Source organism: Brachyhypopomus gauderio, chromosome 20 (assembly GCF_052324685.1).
Source record: "Brachyhypopomus gauderio isolate BG-103 chromosome 20, BGAUD_0.2, whole genome shotgun sequence".
Classification (NCBI taxonomy): Eukaryota; Metazoa; Chordata; class Actinopteri; order Gymnotiformes; family Hypopomidae; genus Brachyhypopomus; species Brachyhypopomus gauderio.
In genome coordinates, this window is record NC_135230.1 from 7,182,306 (window position 1) to 7,201,736 (window position 19,431).

The following is a 19,431-nucleotide window of genomic DNA, read 5'->3' on the forward strand; positions in this document are numbered from 1 at the left end:
GAATATTTATTTTGGGTCAGTTTGTCAATGATTGGGTGACATTAATTTATACTAAAAAAAACTTCTGATATGCATACTAGAAAACCACTTAATCTATAATCTATGACGGATCTGCGAGAAAACGTTGTAGAGTTTGGTCACCACAAAAAAACTCAGAAAACACACCCGCGCGCTCCTCACGCTCTTCTCTTTTTTTTTTTTGCGTGACCGTAATTGGTCCTGCGGTGTCTCCGTACTGGCTCCCGCGCGCCACTTCCTCAAGGGGGCGGGGCCTCGTACCGTACTCCTCCCCCTCCACGGCCCCACCCCCGCCCGCCCGCCCCTCCCCCTAAGCAAATGTAAAGAGCTTCCTCGCGCCGACCGGCTTCAAGCTCGCGCCCCTCCCTCCGTCGCGCGCTGCTCTCTTTCTGGATCCTACTGCAATGGCGGAGCAGCGGCAGCAGTTCTACGCGTTACTGGGGAACCTCATGAACCCCGACAACGACGTGCGGAAACGCTCGGAGGTACGAGTCTTCCCGCGCTCGGAGCGGCGCGTGCGGCCTCTCGAGCGCGGGGTTTTTACGGCCCGCGCGCGCGGTTTTTTTTTTTTGGTCGCGTGCCGGACAACCAGGGCGGAACGGCCCGGCGCACGTGTGAAGGCGCGAGCCCCGCTCTTGCTACACGCGCTTAGGCTCGCGCGGAGTTCTGAGGGCGGCGGCCCGGTTCGGTTCGCTCGTCGCGCCGCGGCGGACAGACGCGTCGGTCCGGTCGCGCCGGCCCGACTTTAGCTGCGCGGGTTTTTGTTTTTTATTGTGTTTGTGGACGTGTGCTGGTGTTTGTGTGAGGCTAGCGGGCTAAGCTAAAGGTCTCGTGACAACACCGCGTTTTAGGCCCCGAACCGCCCGGGCCGTGTTGTGGACCCACCGGGCCGCACACGCGGTGGCGCCGGCCGTGTTGGCGGCGACTTCTAGCGTTCAGACGGACTAAAGTTACATGGACGCGGGCCAGTACACGGGCGTGGGGCGAAGTTGCTGGCTGCTTAGCTTATGAAGCTAAATATCTGTCTGGATAACGTTTCAGTCCTGACGGAGCTTCTCAATCCAGCTCGAGTTTCTGTTGTTGTAAACTAGGCGACGTGGGGCGTGATTCGCCAAAATCACACAGCTCGTGGTTTGATAGTTGGCTGGATAACCAACTTGTGAGCAGGCCATGATGGTGGTGAGTTCACATAACTTGTGAGCAGGCCATGATGGTGGTGAGTTCACATAACTTGTGAGCAGGCCATGATGGTGGTGAGTTCACATAACTTGTGAGCAGGCCATGATGGTGGTGAGTTCACATAACTTGTGAGCAGGCCATGATGGTGGTGAGTTCACACAACTTGTGAGCAGGCCATGATGGTGGTGAGTTCACACAACTTGTGAGCAGGCCATGATGGTGGTGAGTTCACACAACTTGTGAGCAGGCCATGATGGTGGTGAGTTCACACAACTTGTGAGCAGGCCATGATGGTGGTGAGTTCACACAACTTGTGAGCAGGCCATGATGGTGGTGAGTTCACACAACTTGTGAGCAGGCCATGATGGTGGTGAGTTCACACAACTTGTGAGCAGGCCATGATGGTGGTGAGTTCACACAACTTGTGAGCAGGCCATGATGGTGGTGAGTTCACACAACTTGTGAGCAGGCCATGATGGTGGTGAGTTCACACAACTTGTGAGCAGGCCATGATGGTGGTGAGTTCACACAACTTGTGAGCAGGCCATGATGGTGGTGAGTTCACACAACTTGTGAGCAGGCCATGATGGTGGTGAGTTCACACAACTTGTGAGCAGGCCATGATGGTGGTGAGTTCACACAACTTGTGAGCAGGCCATGATGGTGGTGAGTTCACACAACTTGTGAGCAGGCCATGATGGTGGTGAGTTCACACAACTTGTGAGCAGGCCATGGTGGTGGTGAGTTCACACAACTTGTGAGCAGGCCATGGTGGTGGTGAGTTCACACAACTTGTGAGCAGGCCATGGTGGTGGTGAGTTCACACAACTTGTGAGCAGGCCATCATGGTTTACTCATGCACACAAGTTAACTTGTGGCTCCAGGATACTGGCAAGCAATCCTGGCTACGTTTAGTGCAGCGCCATCAATACATCCGTGGCTTAGCAGTCTTAAGGAGTGGGTTTATTTCTAATCACATCCGGATAGGTGTGATCCTCTACTGGTGGATGTAAACTTTCTTCTCAATGCCGCCAGGCTGTTCCTTTGTTCAAGCACGTATCCCCACTCCAACCGTGCAGTCCTATTCATGTGGACCAGCCCCTCATCCAGCCCGTTCGGGGGAGCTTTTACGTTTGAGTGGTCAGCATTTTCCTTTATTGTAGATAATGCATGGTTGACACCACATTTAAAATCATTTGTCGTTTAAAATCCTAGGTCGGCTGACGCAGGGTATCATGGGTTAAAACTTTTTGCTTATTTGGAGAAGGTGAAGTTTTTTGATTAATAAACTTGTGACTGAGTAGCCAAACAACAGTAGTTTGAATCAAGAATAAGACCCATCGTTGGCCAATTTTAAGATGGCTAGCAGCTAATCTATATCAGGGGTTAGTTAGCTTCCATACAATTATGCAAGAATATTTGCCAAGTTATTTTGAAGTGCCAGCACTAATCATGTTGTCATGTCATTATAGGAGTTTCATTACCATGGTTCACATAACCTTTTCGCTGTTCTATTTATTTTTATATTCCTCATCACGTTTGCCATTTTTACATTTTGTTTGTTCCCTTTAAATAAAATTGACTTTACTTAATTATTTTTTTTGAGCTCCCTATTTCCGCTTGCAGTTTTTCCATTCCATTTTATTCAGCCATATCCAATTGCCTTTGGCTTTTCGCTTTCCTTTAATTTTAAGAAGCAAGCTGCAGATGTAAAGGGGACCGGGAGATGCTCACATTCGTCCCCTGGTGGGGTTGTGGGTCTGCTCCGTCCCCTGGTGGGGTTGTGGGTCTGCTCCGTCCCCTGGTGGGGTTGTGGGTCTGCTCCATCCCCTGGTGGGGTTGTGGGTTGGCTTGTCCTGTACAACCACAAGAGGGAGTATGGCTCCTTGTACTGTGGCCATAGCTCAGGACAGAAGTGCCCAATTTAAATCTGGTTCTGATAGTCAAGGTTTGATCTGTAAAGCTTTATGCACCAACGTGATGCATAATTGATGGTTAATAGCGTTGCAAAGACGATTGAGACTTTGCTGTCACCAGCATTTGGTTGACATTTGCTTGTTTACTCCCTAAGTCAAGTTCATAGTGATGTCCTAGTGTTGTATTACACTGAACCTACAGCCCTGTACTGAATGAGAGATGGAAAAGTGAACTTTTTATTTTTAGTTTGTTTGTAGGTACACACATGCGTGCATGTATTCCTAAAGAAACAACTCTTATTTAACTCAAATGTCAACATAACTCCAAATAACTAGAAAGTCAAATTTGTAAACAAACTTGAGTAGTCTTGCCCAAAGTCCACTGTAACATTAAAGCCATTACTGTTAACTGCCATTGCGAAGTGCAGGCATCTGATTTGTATCAGCAACAGAACATTTATATCAAGGTTGATGAATATGCAGTGAAGGATAACTTTCAAGAAGCATACATTGTTGCGTGACTCTTACATTCTAGGAGCTTTCAAAATGTCCTTATTTGATGGGTTTGTAGTGTTTACAGCTGGAGATGCAGACAGGGTCTAACTCCTGGCAATAAGCATGAAGTCCAGGGTGAAGAGCAGACTGTCTACATGCATCGATGAGTTGATGTGAAATACCACGTCACCGCTTCCCTGTTGTCCCTAGAGAAGAAAACGTGCCACATGTCTCCTAGCTGCAGTTACACGTGGGATAAACGTGAAGAAGCTGGTTTTGTCACGTTTTTAACACGCTGAGCTGTTCAGGGCCACTTGGACAGGTTGTCTCTTTCGCTGGTTATTGAAAACTCCTTCCAGATTTGGCTGCTTAAGAATAAGTTGGTTCATTGTACGTGAGCAGGCGAAGTATGATGGAAATTGACTTTAAAGATGTGTAATTGTGTTAATGAAACATTGTCACCTCTATATTCCTTATGTATTGTCTCAATGTTTGAAAACTTGTAATTAATAAAGGCTAGTTTCTTGGAAACAACCGGCCACCATAGTCGACTGTAATAATAAACAGTTCAAAACAGGCGGGATTTGTGTGTGATGTCTTTGTGCTGTTTGCAGCATCTTGTTGCTTAGCATATTGATGAAGCCATGTGATGAGAAGTGTTCAATGCCATCCTCTGTTTACAAGCCTTGCGCTTTTTAACACTCTTGTGGGGGTTTGTTTTCTGTCTCGTGTATATAGGAAACGTATGACACCATCCCTGGAGCTACAAAGGTCACGTTCCTGCTGCAGGCCATTCGCGATGTATCCGCTGCGGAGGAGGTATGTGGTCTCTGCTCGGCCCCTATAGCCACAGGCTTCCTGGTTTTGTGCAGGGCCCAAACGATGTGAACATAGTCACAGATGGCAGTGCACGCTTTAAAGGGGTGATTGCTCACTGGTTGATTTTAGTGATGCCGAGACACTTAATTCACTTCAGACGTAGAGATGGCACATTTTGCATTTAGCAGACGCTCTTATTCAGAGTGACTTTCAAAGTGATTTGCCATCTGCTCACACACTACATCCTAGACAGTACAGTAGGTAGGTCAGAATCCAAGATACCCTTGAACCAGAATACTACTAAACTACAGGAATCAACTACGGGCACCAATCTGACACCATTCTTCAGTATCGGGTCAAATGTCAGCAGCAAAAATGCTGGATTAGATATCTGGAGAATTTATTAAACAAAAAAAAAAAACCTCTTGGTATATACTCTTAAGTTATGTAACTCAAGCGGTCAACGCCGGGTGCTCACTCACTCACACACACTTCCTGCTTTCCTCGCTTCCCGCAGGTCAGGCAGATGGCGGCCGTCCTGCTGCGACGGTTGCTGTCCTCGTCTTTTGAAGAGGTCTACCCGGGCCTCACGCCGGACGTTCAGACCGCCATCAGGACGGAGCTGCTCGCCGCCATCCAACTGGACGGCTCGTCCAGCATCCGCAAGAAGGTCTGCGACGTGGCCGCCGAGCTGGCAAGGAACCTTCTCGGTTAGTGGGACGTCTCTCCCGCCCCTCTTCAACGGGTCGAACCGTTCAGCGCATGGCTTTCTCTGCATGGCATCTTAACTTTTTTGGCCCACAAAAGTGCTTTTCAAATTTCAGTAGCTGTATCTATTCTTTTCTTATTTCTTTCTTTCATTGCCTTTATTAAGATGATGATGGAAACAACCAGTGGCCAGAAATCCTCAAGTTCCTGTTTGAATCGGTGAACTCGCAGAACGTGGCCCTACGGGAAGCTGCGCTACATATTTTCTGGTGAGCGGATCATCTGGAGTCGTCGCTTTGCCGCCAGCAAAATTTTCAGAACTTCATTCTGAAACGTGCTCGACCCGAAAACCTCTGGTCTTTTTCTGGTCCCTCTTCTTTCGGGCTCACCGGACTCTTGTGTTTGTGTGCGTGCAGGAATTTCCCTGGGATCTTCGGTAACCAGCAGCAGCACTATATGGACGTCATCAAGCGCATGTTGGTTCAGTGCATGCAGGACCAGGAGAACCCACAGGTCGGTTTCATGGTCCCTCAGAAGTTTGTGATGTTCAGATCTTCTGCCATGAGTGAATAGTGCTTGTGGCGCTGACTCTGTGCATCTTCATAAGTTCAGTGTGGAGTTTTGTTAGTTTCTTTTTAGTAGTGCTGTCAATTCCAGGTGCCACGATTAAAAGTCCTCACCAGGATTTTGCTCAAGCTTGCTAGATTTTCTAATTAGCAATCCAGGTAAAATTAGTGCAATCAACACAATCCAGGAAGCCTGAACAAAATCCTGGTGAGGACTTCCTCTGGAAAGCGTCCTTCAGTCAGTGATCACGTTTGTTCAGAGAAGCCCATGCTGCAAACACACCTGTATTTAGCACCTCCAGCCCTGCAGAACACCAGTGTTAATGCAGTCATGTCATATCTGCTGTGTGCCGTAGAGTTGGTTTCCACAGCACAGCTAACTTGAATGCGAGTTTATAACCGAGCGGCTTGCGTGTGCAGAATGGATCCTGAAGTGTCAGTTATGTTCGTGCTCATGATTCTGCAGCTGTGTAGCTGCACATGTATATGGCATCTCGGTTTTAGTGGGAGAGGTTCCTGTCCCTCCCATGACGCAGCTGTTTGAAACCCCCTGCAGATTCAGACGCTGTCTGCACGGGCCACCGCCTCCTTCGTTCTGTCCAACGAGAGCAACACGGCGCTCCTTAAACACTTCTCGGACCTGCTGCCTGGCATACTGCAGGTGAGGAAGTGTCAACACGCCCGCCTAAGGCACGCCTTGGTTCAGTGTACATGCGCGCACACACACACAAGTGAAGGGCATTGAAAGTATATCTAATAAAAATAAGTGTGAACTAATCTAAGTATATGTAATATTTGGCTGATGGCCAAATACCATTTAAATGTTCCCTTCTCTCTTAATTGTTCACCCTGATACAGGCGGTCAATGAGTCCTGTTACCAAGGCGACGACTCTGTGCTGAAGTCTCTGGTGGAAATTGCGGACACTGCCCCTAAATACCTGAGACCAAACCTGGAGGCCACGCTCCAACTCTGTCTCAAGGTCTGAGCATCTCCACAAACACTGCACTCGCGTGTGTCGTCATACAGCCATGTACATGCAGGTTCTGAATCTTAACTTTGCAGCAATCGTATGCTTGAATTGCTGTTGCGTGTGCCAGTAATGGGGGGGGGGGGTATTGAAGCTGTATTCAAACCAGGGTACCCGCGGGTCCTTAAAAAGTCTTAAAATGTCTTAAATTTAGTTTTCCATATTCAAGGCCTAAAAATGTGTTAAAATGTCTGGAATTTTATGAGGGGAGGCATTAAATTATTATAAGTGTGTGTTGTTCAGTTGTTCTGGCGCGATGTGAACTTTGCCGAATCTGGCGCTAGGACCATGCAGAAAATAACCGCTCCAGGGTCCTAGTGCTAGATTCCTAGCGCTGGAGTATACGGCCTCAAGAACGTCAACAATTTTCGTTCGTGGTGCCTGGTGGTTCCTTGAGGCAGCTCTCCCGTGCTGTTCCTCGAGGCTGTAATTCACGGGCAGACATTGACTTCTGTGATGTTATGCTTGAGAGTCGCCTCTTTTCCTGCGGCTTTCACAGCCCGGTCGCAGAAACATTTCCGACGCTTTGATGGCGTTCGTCTGGCCTTTGGTACTTCCATCAAGCTTGTAGCGATAAAGTGGCAGCGACGTATGTAAAACAGAAGAATGTTATGGAGAACAACAATCTTGTTCCTTTATCAAATGCCACCATTTTGGGAAGTGTTTAGGTGTCGGAAGCCTCCCTTTTATGCTGATTAAATAGGTAATTAAGTAATTAACAGTTTGAAACTCCTATGTAACAGGTTTTTGTTGTTTTTAGCTGTGTGGGGACACCAACCTGACCAACATGCAGAGACAGTTGGCCCTGGAGGTTATTGTTACACTGTCGGAAACCGCTGCTGCCATGCTGAGGAAACACACCGCCACTGTGGCTCAGAGCGGTAAGGGCTGGGCTCTGAGGGTGCCGCCATTTTATGGGACCTTGGCGTATGAACAAAATATGCGGTGAATGTAGGCCTGGGCGATAGAACAATAGCGATAATTATATAGATATAGCGATAATTATATAGATGTGTCGATAGAAATAGAAGACGCATTCGATAGAAATCGATAATATGAAATTCCCGCCATAGTTTTGACCAACAACATGAATAGCCAATGACAATAGGGCCACCCAGACCAATCAAGCGGATGAACTACAGTTCCAGCCATTTCAGGGTTAGTTGAAGCACAGCACTGAGTCTAGGAGTGGCGGTAGCTTAGCGCACATGCTAATAAATAAATACGCAAAGTGAGTTCATCAAAGTAAGGACACTTGCACTACATTTCTGAAACGCTACAAATTCAGAAATGCTGCAAATCCAGCCACAACACAACGGACGTTTTTCTGGACGAATGCTTTTACGCAGGCACTATGTAGGTTTTTTGCCATAAACAACTATTGTTATACAGTTTCTCATTATGTTGCAGGGTTCATACACCTAAACAAGGTGGAATTAAAGCACGTCACGCGATATAAAACGCGAGACGTTAAAACAGTACGCATATGCGGGGAAAATTTGCCAATTCTAAAGATCGGTCTCTGGTTTAATGAATCGATATCGAATCATTCAAATGAATATCGATTTGAATCGAAAAATCGATTTTTTTTTGTAAACACACCCCTAGTCTGAAGACGATATCAAAACCTTTACACTGTGTAACAGCTCAACCTGCATATTGTTATTCACAAGAGTTGTTATAGTTGTGGTGTTCATTTCTCACTTAAAGTATAAAGAAAATGGTGGTTTTATTTATATCATGATATATATCGATATTGGCTGATAAGTTATCGTGATAAGATTTTTTTTCACCCAGCTCTAGGTGAATGTGGCTGTATTCTTGTGATTATAGTATACGACAATATACCCCAGACAGTCAACAAAAACCAGTCAACTGTAATACTGTACCTTTTTTAATTACTTTTTTCCTCATTTTTGCCATTTGAAATTTTAAATTTGTTTTTCCATAATAAACATGTTCTTAACAGCAAGTTCTATGCTACAGAATCACACAGCAAATTGAGTTGTGGTCTTGTGTTCCACTGTGTGTGCAGCATAATTTTTATCTTAAAAAGACCACACAACCCCAGAAGTTCTTCCAAATTGGCCCAGAATAGGTCTGACGGTACTTTCTTCACTTGACAAAACTGAACAAACCTCCCTTTTTTTTTTACCTCCGTCCTCACAAAAGCAGACGTGCCACGCCTTTGAAATATGATCATGAACGTTTCTCCACCAGCTAACTAGACGGATCTGTCTGAAATAAAAGGGGAAGTCAAAACGAGAAACAACTCCAAACATAAGCAACATAACATTTGCAAAAAAAAAAAAAAAAACACCACAGGCTTGAAACCAGATGTTTCTGAAGGCGAGCCAGAGTGTAGCATCAGTGTGAATCTCTGGAGCCCAGACTGCATACAGCACTGTGGCTCGTCTTCTCATTTGCCAAATCATTAAGGTGGGCGGAGCCCCAAGGTCATTTGTTCCCTCCCTCTCCACAACCATGGCTCTTAAAGCAAGACTAAGAGGTCTGTAAGACCCTCCCCTATAAAGACATCAAATAAGGGACCAGTCTTAAAGCTAAGCATGAATTAGGCTGTGCTTCTGAATCTGTTTATGCTGAAGGTTTTTTTTTTTTTTTTTTTTTTTTTTTTTTTTTTTTACCCAGTCATAAAAAAAGCAAGCCCTGCAAAATTGTTTTGATAATTTTCTCTCTCTGTCTAGTTCCCCAGATGTTGTCCATGATGGTGGACCTGGAAGAGGATGAAGAGTGGGCGATGGCAGATGAGCTGGAAGATGACGACTTTGACAGGTACGACCGCTCGTCAACGTCTCTCACTTTTCCATCCGCGCGCGCTTTGCAGATTGACGGTGGAATCTGTGCCGTGCGTTTGATGATCGGCAAGCTCACGCATGAACGTCCCTGCAAATGTAACGTCCTGGTAGAGTAAAGCTGCTACAGCAGAGGAGCCGGGGGTCATGGTGCTGGGGGTCACGTGACAGGAAGCTAACCATTAGCCTGAAAGCTTCTGCATTACCAGTGACCGCCACCGACCACATGTGCTCGTGTCCACAGTAACGCCGTGGCCGGCGAAAGCGCCCTGGACAGGATCGCGTGTGGCCTTGGAGGGAAGATGGTGCTCCCCATGATCAAACAACACATCATGCAGATGCTACAGAACTGTGAGTGTTTAAAGCTCGTTCGTTCTCTCCTTAAAGCGCCGCATCACAAATCGCTCAATTTGACCAACTTCAAAAGAGCTTGTCCTATAACGATGCTGGTTCTTTCCACCCCTCCCTCCCCCAACAGCTGATTGGAGGTACAGACACGCCGGGCTAATGGCGCTCTCTGCCATTGGTGAGGGCTGCCATCAGCAGATGATGTCGATTTTGAACGAGATTGTCAGCTTTGTTCTCCTCTTCTGTCAGGATCCAGTGAGTCCTTCATACATGTTTCACTAGCCTGTGGCACCTGCAGTATAGACTAGTAATCGCACAAAACGGTCATGTCTGGTTTTACTGTGAACAGGCCGACTGGACACCTTTAGTCTGGTGTGTCGTCTGTTAAGGAACGCATCTTCATCGTCTCTGGTCCTCGTCTTCCTCCCCCTTCCTCTTTTTCAGCATCCCAGAGTTCGATATGCTGCTTGCAACGCTATTGGTCAAATGGCCACAGATTTTGCTCCTACCTTCCAGAAGAAATTCCACGACAAGGTACCACCATGGCTTCCACTTCCAAAGAAAAGACTAACCCTGAGATGCTATTACACTTGCATTACTGTCAATGCAAGCCTAGAGATTTGTCTAGGAAGCTTATTTCAGATGTAAACACATTCAGTTGCATAGACTGATAAAAGGATTGCACCAGCTGACAATTGTTTGTGAATTATAACACATTTTGAGAATGATCTCTTACTGTGATTTGAGACCAGGGGATGCACTGGTATCAATGGTGTGTCAGTACTGGCACTTAATGTGTCTGTATTAGATGTGATGTGTCCATACTGGGTTATTAACTTTATAGATCCAGGCTTGAAACTGTGGAAGTCACAACAGTGTAGTAAGAAGTTAAAACTTGAAATCCTCCAATGAGTATTTGTAACCTTTTGCAAAACAAAATTTTATACCACGTTAAGGTTTGGTTTCCACATAACTATGCTATTAACCGGTATCTAATTGTATTCAGATTGCTCACGACTGGCCCAACTAGCCGGCCGACAGCTGTGCGTTCGGGTCAACTCTGTACTGAGCATCGTCACGCGCTCCCCTTGCAGGTCATCTCCACACTGCTGCAGACCATGGAGGACCAGTCAAACCCTCGAGTCCAGGCCCACGCGGCCGCGGCCCTGATCAACTTCACGGAGGACTGCCCCAAAGCTCTCCTCATCCCCTACCTGGACAGCCTGGTCCAGCACCTTCACGTCATCATGGTCGCCAAGCTCCAGGAGGTCAGTCCTTTCTCTGGGCCCTTTGTAACGAGGTCTTGGTGGGAATGCGGTTTGCGGTGTCGCTCCGGTGTTGCTGGTTCTACTTGCTGGTTCTGCTGTCCCTAGCTGATCCAGAAAGGCACCAAGCTGGTCCTGGAGCAGGTGGTGACCTCCATCGCGTCCGTGGCCGACACGGCGGAGGAGAAGTTCGTGCCATATTACGACCTCTTCATGCCCTCCCTTAAACACATCGTGGAGAACGCCGTTCAGAAGGAGCTTCGTTTGCTCAGGGGCAAGACCATAGAGTGCATCAGTCTGATAGGTCTGGCCGTGGGCAAAGAGAAGGTGAGTGTCTTGTACTCTTGTGCTATTTAATGGTGGAGTTGACCCCTTTTGACCTTGAAACATTTTGTTGGCAACCTGCCAGTTTTCACATGAAACACTGCCACAGTCTGATATTGTTATAATTAGCAGTACATTTGCTAAATATGGACATAAGAGAGGGAGGCACAGGTCTGTTCTAGATCTCCAACCAGGAAGTAAGACTAGAGTGTTATTGATCTGAACAAGCAGGAGCAGACAAGAACATAATGCAGTCGGGGCAAGATTTTAACAACCCAGTAAACAGGGGGTCTGATTAAATGTTTGCTGTAGAATGAATAATAATGGTCAATGTTTCTAGTTCGTTCTACGTCTCAAAGAGGACTGAAGAAAAATCCTAGAATTTGTCATTGTGTGTAATGTCTTTTTTTAATTTTGGCTCTACGTCATCTGTCTCCCATTCTCGTTTTCTTCTGTTACAGTTTATGCCTGATGCTTCAGCTGTGATGCAGTTACTCCTGAAGACGCAGACGGACTTCAATGACCTGGAGGACGATGATCCACAGGTCAGTGGTCCAAGCTCTTCGGTAGAACTTCCTCTAAAATCAGAGGTCGGAATTCAGAGTGGAAGTTTTGAATATAGCCATAAGACCCAACAATGCTCGCAATGCCATTACAGAACATAAACATGACCGCTAGTGAGGCTATTATGAGTTAATGAATTAAATAATTAAGGTTTTTAAATGCCTGACCTCGGTTAGTTAATCACCATTTGCAGTTCTACATTTATTTATTTTTTATTCATATTTATTGTTTAATATTGGTGCATAAAATGTGACCGTAGGAACAATTTACACAAGTAAAATTTACATTAAAGACCCCAAGCTTTTCACTGAGGACAAGCAATATATAAAGTTGAAATTGATTAGAATTTAACCAAAAACCCCAAAACTGATATTTGAATCAGTACTTTCAGATGGATGAAGCCGGGGGCATCAGTGCCTTTTTACACCACCAGTCATAAGTGTTGATCCATCTCCAGATTTCCTACATGATCTCCGCGTGGGCCCGCATGTGTAAAATCCTGGGGAAGGACTTCCAGCAGTATCTGCCCGTGGTTATGGGCCCCCTCATGAAGACGGCTTCCATCAAGCCCGAGGTGGCTCTCTTGGACAGTAAGTCGTACTCTGAGTTTCGCCCGGCCACCTCACGCCTGAATGCAGGTGGGTTTGAGCAGGCTGTTCTCTTCACCCTCAGCCCAGGACATGGAGAACATGTCTGAAGACGACGGATGGGAGTTTGTCAATCTGGGAGACCAGCAGAGCTTTGGAATCAAGACTGCTGGATTAGAAGAGAAGGCTACAGCTTGTCAGATGCTGGTGGGTATCTACTGGGTCCATATCTTTCACGCCACCTCCATGAGGTATTTTTTAAATTAAATTTAATTAGATTAAATATGAATGTGGGGATCAATGTTTCGTTGTTTTCATAGATAATTGAGCTGTGCAGATCAAGTCTATAAATGTCCTTAGCATGGAATTATGGGACACATTTTATTAAAAGTTCAGATATACTGCTAAAAAGTATACCACACACATTGTACATTCTCACCTGTTCAAATTCTCCAAGTTAGTCACATGGATTTGGTGAAATTAATATTTTTATACGAGCAGGAAATGTTCTAACAATTCCTTTTGATTTTCTGTGAAGCATTAGTAAATCTGCTGAATTTGTCATCTCAGGTGTGTTACGCTAAGGAGCTGAAGGAAGGTTTTGTGGAGTACACGGAGCAAGTAGTGAAGCTAATGGTCCCATTGTTGAAGTTTTACTTCCATGATGATATCCTTTACACACCCCAGCTCTCCTACCCAGAACATGGCCGTCTCTCACTGGCTGTGTTTGACTCTGCCCTGCACCCCACCTCAATTAACTGATCAATCACAGAATTAATTAATTTTAGGAGGCGTGTTTGTTCCTTAACCCCGCCCCTCACGTGTGCGAGTAGCTGCTGCCGAGTCCATGCCCCTGCTGCTGGAGTGCGCGCGTGTGCGGGGACCCGAGTACCTCACGCAGATGTGGCACTTCATGTGTGACGCGCTCATCAAAGCCATCGGCACCGAGCCCGACTCGGACGTGCTGTCGGAGATCATGCACTCTTTCGCCAAGGTACCGCTCCAGTCGCAGTCACAGTCCTGCCGCTATATCTCCTACGTCGTGGAGGATGTTTTTCTTTGTTTACACCGTGCTCCACAGAGCATGATTTTGGTTCTCGCTTAAATGCGGCCATCGTCCATGGTGGTGTATTGATGAATTCATTGGTAGCTGGATTTCACTTGCGTGAAAAATGTGGAGTTTGATGCGTTTCTATCAAGCACTTTCCACACATTGCATATTTTGCACACTTGTTTCCTGTCCCTGATGCTGCAGGGCTTCCTCACAGGAGTGTGTCATTACCGTGTGTGTGATATCTTCCTTCTCCGTATGCTCAGTGTATTGAGTTGATGGGAGACGGCTGTCTGAATAATGAACACTTTGAGGAGCTGGGTGCCATCTTGAAGAGTAAATTGGAGGAGCACTTTAAGAACCAGGAACTCAGGCAAGGTACGGCCCACTAGCCAATCAGACCATCTCTAAGCCAATCTGACCATCTCTAAGCCAGTTGTCTGCGCCCCCACATCCTCACTAATCGGTTCTCTTGGGTGTTCTGCTCAGCTAAAAGGCAGGATGAGGACTACGACGAGCAGGTTGAAGAAACGTTACAAGATGAGGCAAGTTTGGTTTTCCTGATTTTCACACAGTGTTCCAATTTGCGTAAGTGTACGCCATGCATTTCCAAGGTGCTGGCTAATTTGCGCTTGGCAATAACTAATCTGTCTCTTCCAGGATGAGAACGATGTGTACATTCTTACCAAGGTGTCGGACATTTTGCATGCAGTCTTCAGCAGCCACAAGGAAAACGTTCTTCCTTGGTTCGAGCAGCTGCTACAACTTATAGTTAATCTTATAGTAAGTATGGGGTTTACTCGTGTTCTTGAAGTAATTCATCTCGCCAGTAAATACTTATTCATTTGAATCTATTAAATTATAGTGACCTTCATAAGAATTGTTTCTGGCCCAAATTCTTTGGGTGTTTGGTGTAGAACATCACCTGTTTATGGTTTTTAGTGGGGCAGGGGGCACATGTATTTGTTTAGGTCCAATCAAAGTACTCTTCTTTAACCTTGCAATCATGGCACAGGAGATGGACAGCTGGAAGCCAACACTGCCATCCTCATTAAGTCCTTGGTTGCTTTAGTGATCTTTCGCTTCATTCTTGCTGCACAGTGGCACTTGGTGTGATTGGCCCAAACTGTCCAATCACACTCTGGTAGTGTAGTTTCTGAATGTCAAAATGAATGGATGAGTCCATTTTGAGCCTTTTCTTAATGGATTGGCACTACTTTAGCTAGGTAGAATGATTTTGATTCTCCACCACCACTTTAGAAGACCTTGTTTATTCCAGTCTGACACACAAAAATACTACGTTTGAGTTCACCACTCCAGTACTAAACGTGATTTAATACATACTACCTCCCTTCTCCTAGTGTCCACACAGACCCTGGGCGGACAGACAGTGGGGCCTGTGCATCTTTGACGATGTGATCGAGCACTGCAGTCCGTCTTCGTTCAAGTACGCAGAGTACTTCTTGCGGCCCATGATGCAATCTCTCTGCGACACGGCCCCCGAGGTCCGGCAAGCCGCCGCCTACGGCATCGGAGTCATGGCGCAGTTTGGGGGAGAGAGCTATAGGCCCTTCTGCACAGGTGAAACACCTTTTGTGGCTTTAGTCCTTTCAAACCAGGTGGTTTTTAAAGGCGTTTTTTGCTCATGCTTCTAAAGCGAATCTTTCAAGTCCTTGTGACGCTTTGTTTTAGTAGGAATTGTTAATTTGCCAGCCTTTGACTGGACTACACTGGGCTTTTCCTTTTAGATTCAGCGCAAGGCAATTCACTCATTTAATTTAGACTAAAAGCCTTTTCAGAGCTCCTAGGGTAAGTTGTCTTTCCTTTTGTCCTTTGCTTGTCTGGTAATAAAATCCACTTATCCGTTTTTCAGAAGCCATTCCTCTCTTGATTGGAGTGATCCAAGCTGCAGAGTCTAAAGCCAAGGAGAACGTCAACGCAACGGAGAACTGCATCTCGGCTGTTGGCAAAGTCATGAGGTATCGACCAGAATGTGTCAATGTCAACGAGATCCTTCCACATTGGGTTTCCTGGCTGCCACTCAATGAAGACAAGGAGGAGGCCGTACACACGTTTAATTATCTTTGTGACCTTATTGAAAGGTGAGTCCTGTTTTGTGGTTCTGTATTTGGACAATTGTTACGGTCATTATGCTTCGTCATTGATCAATTGGTCAATGTTTTATCTCCTCACAAAAGCAACAATCCTATTGTGCTTGGACCCGACAATGCAAATCTTCCCAAGATTTTCCTCATCATTGCTGAGGGTGTTGCTAACGAATCCATCAAATGTGAAGACGATTGCAGCAAGAGACTGGCGAACGTCATCCGTCAAGTACAAGTTAGTGTCCTCAGTCAATCCGTCGTTCGTTACTATAACTCTTGTATCTTGAGTTAACGAGATATGGTACCAGTAATTGATGCCTCGATCCCATTGTGTGATTGAATAATGTTTGTATGTCAAACCCTCAGGTTTCTGGAGGACTATGGACACAGTGTGTATCAACCCTTAATGAAACTCACCAAAAGGCCATTCAGGATCTCCTCAATACAGCATGAGTGACGCTCTGTTCATCTGAAAATGTCCACTTGGCCATCGTGAGAGGACTACTCATCTGAACGTCCTCTATAGAATCCACCCCCACACCCCCGTGTGATGAACTGTAGCATGACTTGATTGTAGGGCCTAGTGGGTCTTCCACTCAACTCCCCCATATAAGACTTCCCTGTTTGTAGAAGAGACCTTGTTTGCTCGTCTGAGTGATGGTGGGGAGGTCAAAACAGCCATTGTCATATTAGATGTTGAGGTATTTCCAGTGCAGGAACCATGCTTTCTCCTCTTTTGGGGTTACCTCAGTTGTATTGTCACGTCTTGATGTCTTAAAATCACAAACTGAGGCGATCATTTGGGTCTGACCTGTTTAAGCCCCCCGTCACTGGGGTGGCAAAAAAAAAAATAACAAAACCTTGCAAAAACTTGTTGAGCCCGCGTGATCTGAAAAGTGTTTGGGCAACAGACAACACCACTGACATTGCTTTTTTGTGTGTGGTGGGTGTGGTTGGTTTATTTTTATTTTTATTTTGTTTTGTCTCTAGTGCATTTAAAGATTTAGTTTTTCAGTTTTCAAATAAATATCAGTGAATTGGTGGGAGGGGGAGGCGAAGAAATCTGTTGGCCTCATGATGGCTAACGGTGTGTCCTGTCATTGGCTGTTCACTCCATGATACAAAAATAAAAATATTACAGGTAAGGTATGACTGTGCTGATTTTTCGGCTCTAGCATTGCCATACCCAACACGCCTGATTCGGTGATCATCTTCAGGAGGCTTTCATCTAAAGTTGTGGTATTCCAATCTCCGTTCCAACGTTTTGTAATCCCTTGTAGCAGATTAAATGACATGTAATTGGACAGCCACATCTCACTTCTAAAGGTAAAGGCAGGATGAAACGACAGTAGGTTCTGGGCTATCGGCACTGTGATTTTGAGTACCTCTTATCTAATGTTTAAATTTAAGAGGTGGGGAGAACAGACAGACGTACAACACACTCCCAACAGAATGTTGCTTTGCCTCGCTCCTGTTTGTTGGGTAGAGTACATCATAGCTTTAAGGCACTTGGCCTTTGTCTAGTCAAAACAACCTAATAATAAAGTAACAAACTTATGCACCGTCATCTGCAGCGGATCTGATGGTTATGAGGGCAGTCATGGCCTAGTGGTTAGGGAACTGATCTTGTAACCGGAGGGTCGTGGGTTTGATTCCCAGACCTGAGGCCATGACTGAGGTGCCCCTGAGCAAGGCCCTTAACCCTCAACTGCTCACTTGTATAAAAAATGAGATAAAAATGTAAGTCGCTCTGGATAAGGGCGTCTGCCAAATGCCATAAATGTAAATGTTATGACTCATTCATTGAAACCTAGTTTGGTATACTGTTAGAACGTTTTACACGATCTTCCTTAGAAAGCAATTGACCTGGTGGTTTTTATAGATGTGGAAGGTTTGAGAATGTGGTGATATATATTTTTTTTCCTTTTCTTTGCTCATAATTTGCATCATGACTGTTGGTAGACATTTGCTTGTGCTTAATAAGGTGAATGACCGTCCTGCTCTTTCTCATCTAAAACCAGCTCCATGTTTTGATGGACATTTCGGTGTCCTGCTGTCCATGATTGTGTTCACCACTGCACAAGAGTGAACACAATCATGAATGTTGATTTATTGGTTCATTTAAGTTGTTGCTTGTAGTTGGGCCTTAAACGGCCATTGCAATCCTGCAGTCATTCATGTCTTTGGGGGTTTCTAATGTGAAATAGCTTCTTGTTCAAAATAATCTCTACCATGATATTTGGAAAGTGCTAACAGATTTTGAAAAATGATTATTGTCCAGCCCTAATGTTAACACTTCACCAAAGTGTTCTATGGCTGACTTTAAACTGTAATTATAGCTGCAGCTATACACATTGGATACATGGACGAATGATGGGAAAGTCTAGACAGGATGATGACGAACATTGGGGATGACCAAGAGATATTACCACGTTGGCTGAACAAATAAAGTTGACCATCAGAAGGAAAGCTGTCAATTTTCTCTGTTAATCGAGTTTCATCTCGGCAAAACCGGTTGAGAGTAATTGACTTGACATCAGAAAATGTAACATGATTATTACAAATAAAGCAGCTTTGTATTACAGAGAGCAGAGACAACTCTTGTTTGGCATGATTATATGAAGGTTGTAAGACATGGAGTAGTTTAATAGGTAAAATGTTAAGTGAGATTAGACGTGTTTTGAAATGCAGACTTCACAATGCTCATTAATCAATGAAATACTGTATGTACTAAAAGGGGAAATAAATCCAGTTTAACTCTGGCAGTGTAGAGATGCTCTGAGAATAGCCTCAATTCTTTCATGAATTCCACCAGGTGTTGAACAATCCTCGTGAGATTTTGGTCCTTATTGATCTTGCATGACTGTTGTTGCAGGTTTGTTGCATGTTCATGTAGTCCATCTTCCATTGTACCTCATTCCAAAACCACTATGCATTATGTTAATTTCATTATGTCACCAAATGCATTATGTTAATTTCCACATTTTCTAAACCGAGAAGAGTCCAAGTCTCATCCTGGTGACGTACCGCCATGCCCTCGGGTTTTGGGCTCTCTCAATGCTGATGTGATGGCTTCTCAAGTGAAACTGTGGCTCAACATCATGACGTCGGTCAGCTATCAGTGTTCGCATCAACTGTGGGGCCTGTAAGAGTGGCTTTATCGTCTTTAATGAATTTATAGTTTTTCCTCTGCTTTTGAAGAGGAGACGCCGATGTCTGTCCCGTGTATATTTGGAAAGCATACCTATATCTACCTTCTACCCCACATGCATTTTCGTTAACCGGAGGCATACGTGTTCTTACCTTCTGCAGCGGGACATGAAGGTGCTACTGGAGTTTCTTGACTGGACAGAAGATATCGAGGGTCCCAGGTACACTGTACACCATCTCTGACACATTTGTTTTGGACCTCTCTGAAACGACTGCCTTTTTCAAGGAAATGTAATCGTTGCCTGTGATTACTAGATTGGCTTGACTATAGGCAATGAATATTCTGGTGATGGTTGACTTCGGCCACTAAAATGCCACATGTAGTCAGTGCTCTGTTTAACATCTTAAAAGAACTGTTTTCTTTGTTCCAGTACAGCATGTTACTAACAATGTGATTCTTAACTGCTGTCTAAACTTTGAAGACTTTATAATGG

The 19,431-nt window shown here is 45.2% G+C and overlaps 1 protein-coding gene and 1 non-coding gene across 2 annotated transcripts; both read left to right on the plus strand.

Annotated features, from left to right (window-relative positions):
* The first annotated feature begins 340 nt into the window (after positions 1-340).
* On the plus strand, positions 341-16,936 carry kpnb3 (karyopherin (importin) beta 3). Its single transcript, XM_076982485.1, has 26 exons — positions 341-503; positions 4,347-4,427; positions 4,945-5,137; positions 5,302-5,404; positions 5,552-5,648; positions 6,258-6,362; positions 6,560-6,682; positions 7,491-7,611; positions 9,436-9,523; positions 9,788-9,894; positions 10,022-10,146; positions 10,336-10,425; positions 10,986-11,159; positions 11,265-11,483; positions 11,942-12,025; positions 12,502-12,634; positions 12,717-12,838; positions 13,202-13,298; positions 13,453-13,625; positions 13,949-14,060; positions 14,172-14,227; positions 14,343-14,465; positions 15,044-15,263; positions 15,556-15,784; positions 15,881-16,022; positions 16,154-16,936. Exons 1-26 carry the CDS (start codon positions 423-425, stop codon positions 16,238-16,240), a joined length of 3,285 nt encoding a protein of 1,094 aa, XP_076838600.1. The 5' UTR covers positions 341-422; the 3' UTR covers positions 16,241-16,936.
* Positions 7,110-7,248, plus strand: LOC143484698 (small nucleolar RNA SNORA84). Its single transcript, XR_013122694.1, has one exon. It is a non-coding gene; the product is annotated as a small nucleolar RNA SNORA84 (small nucleolar RNA).
* Positions 16,937-19,431: the final 2,495 nt, after the last annotated feature.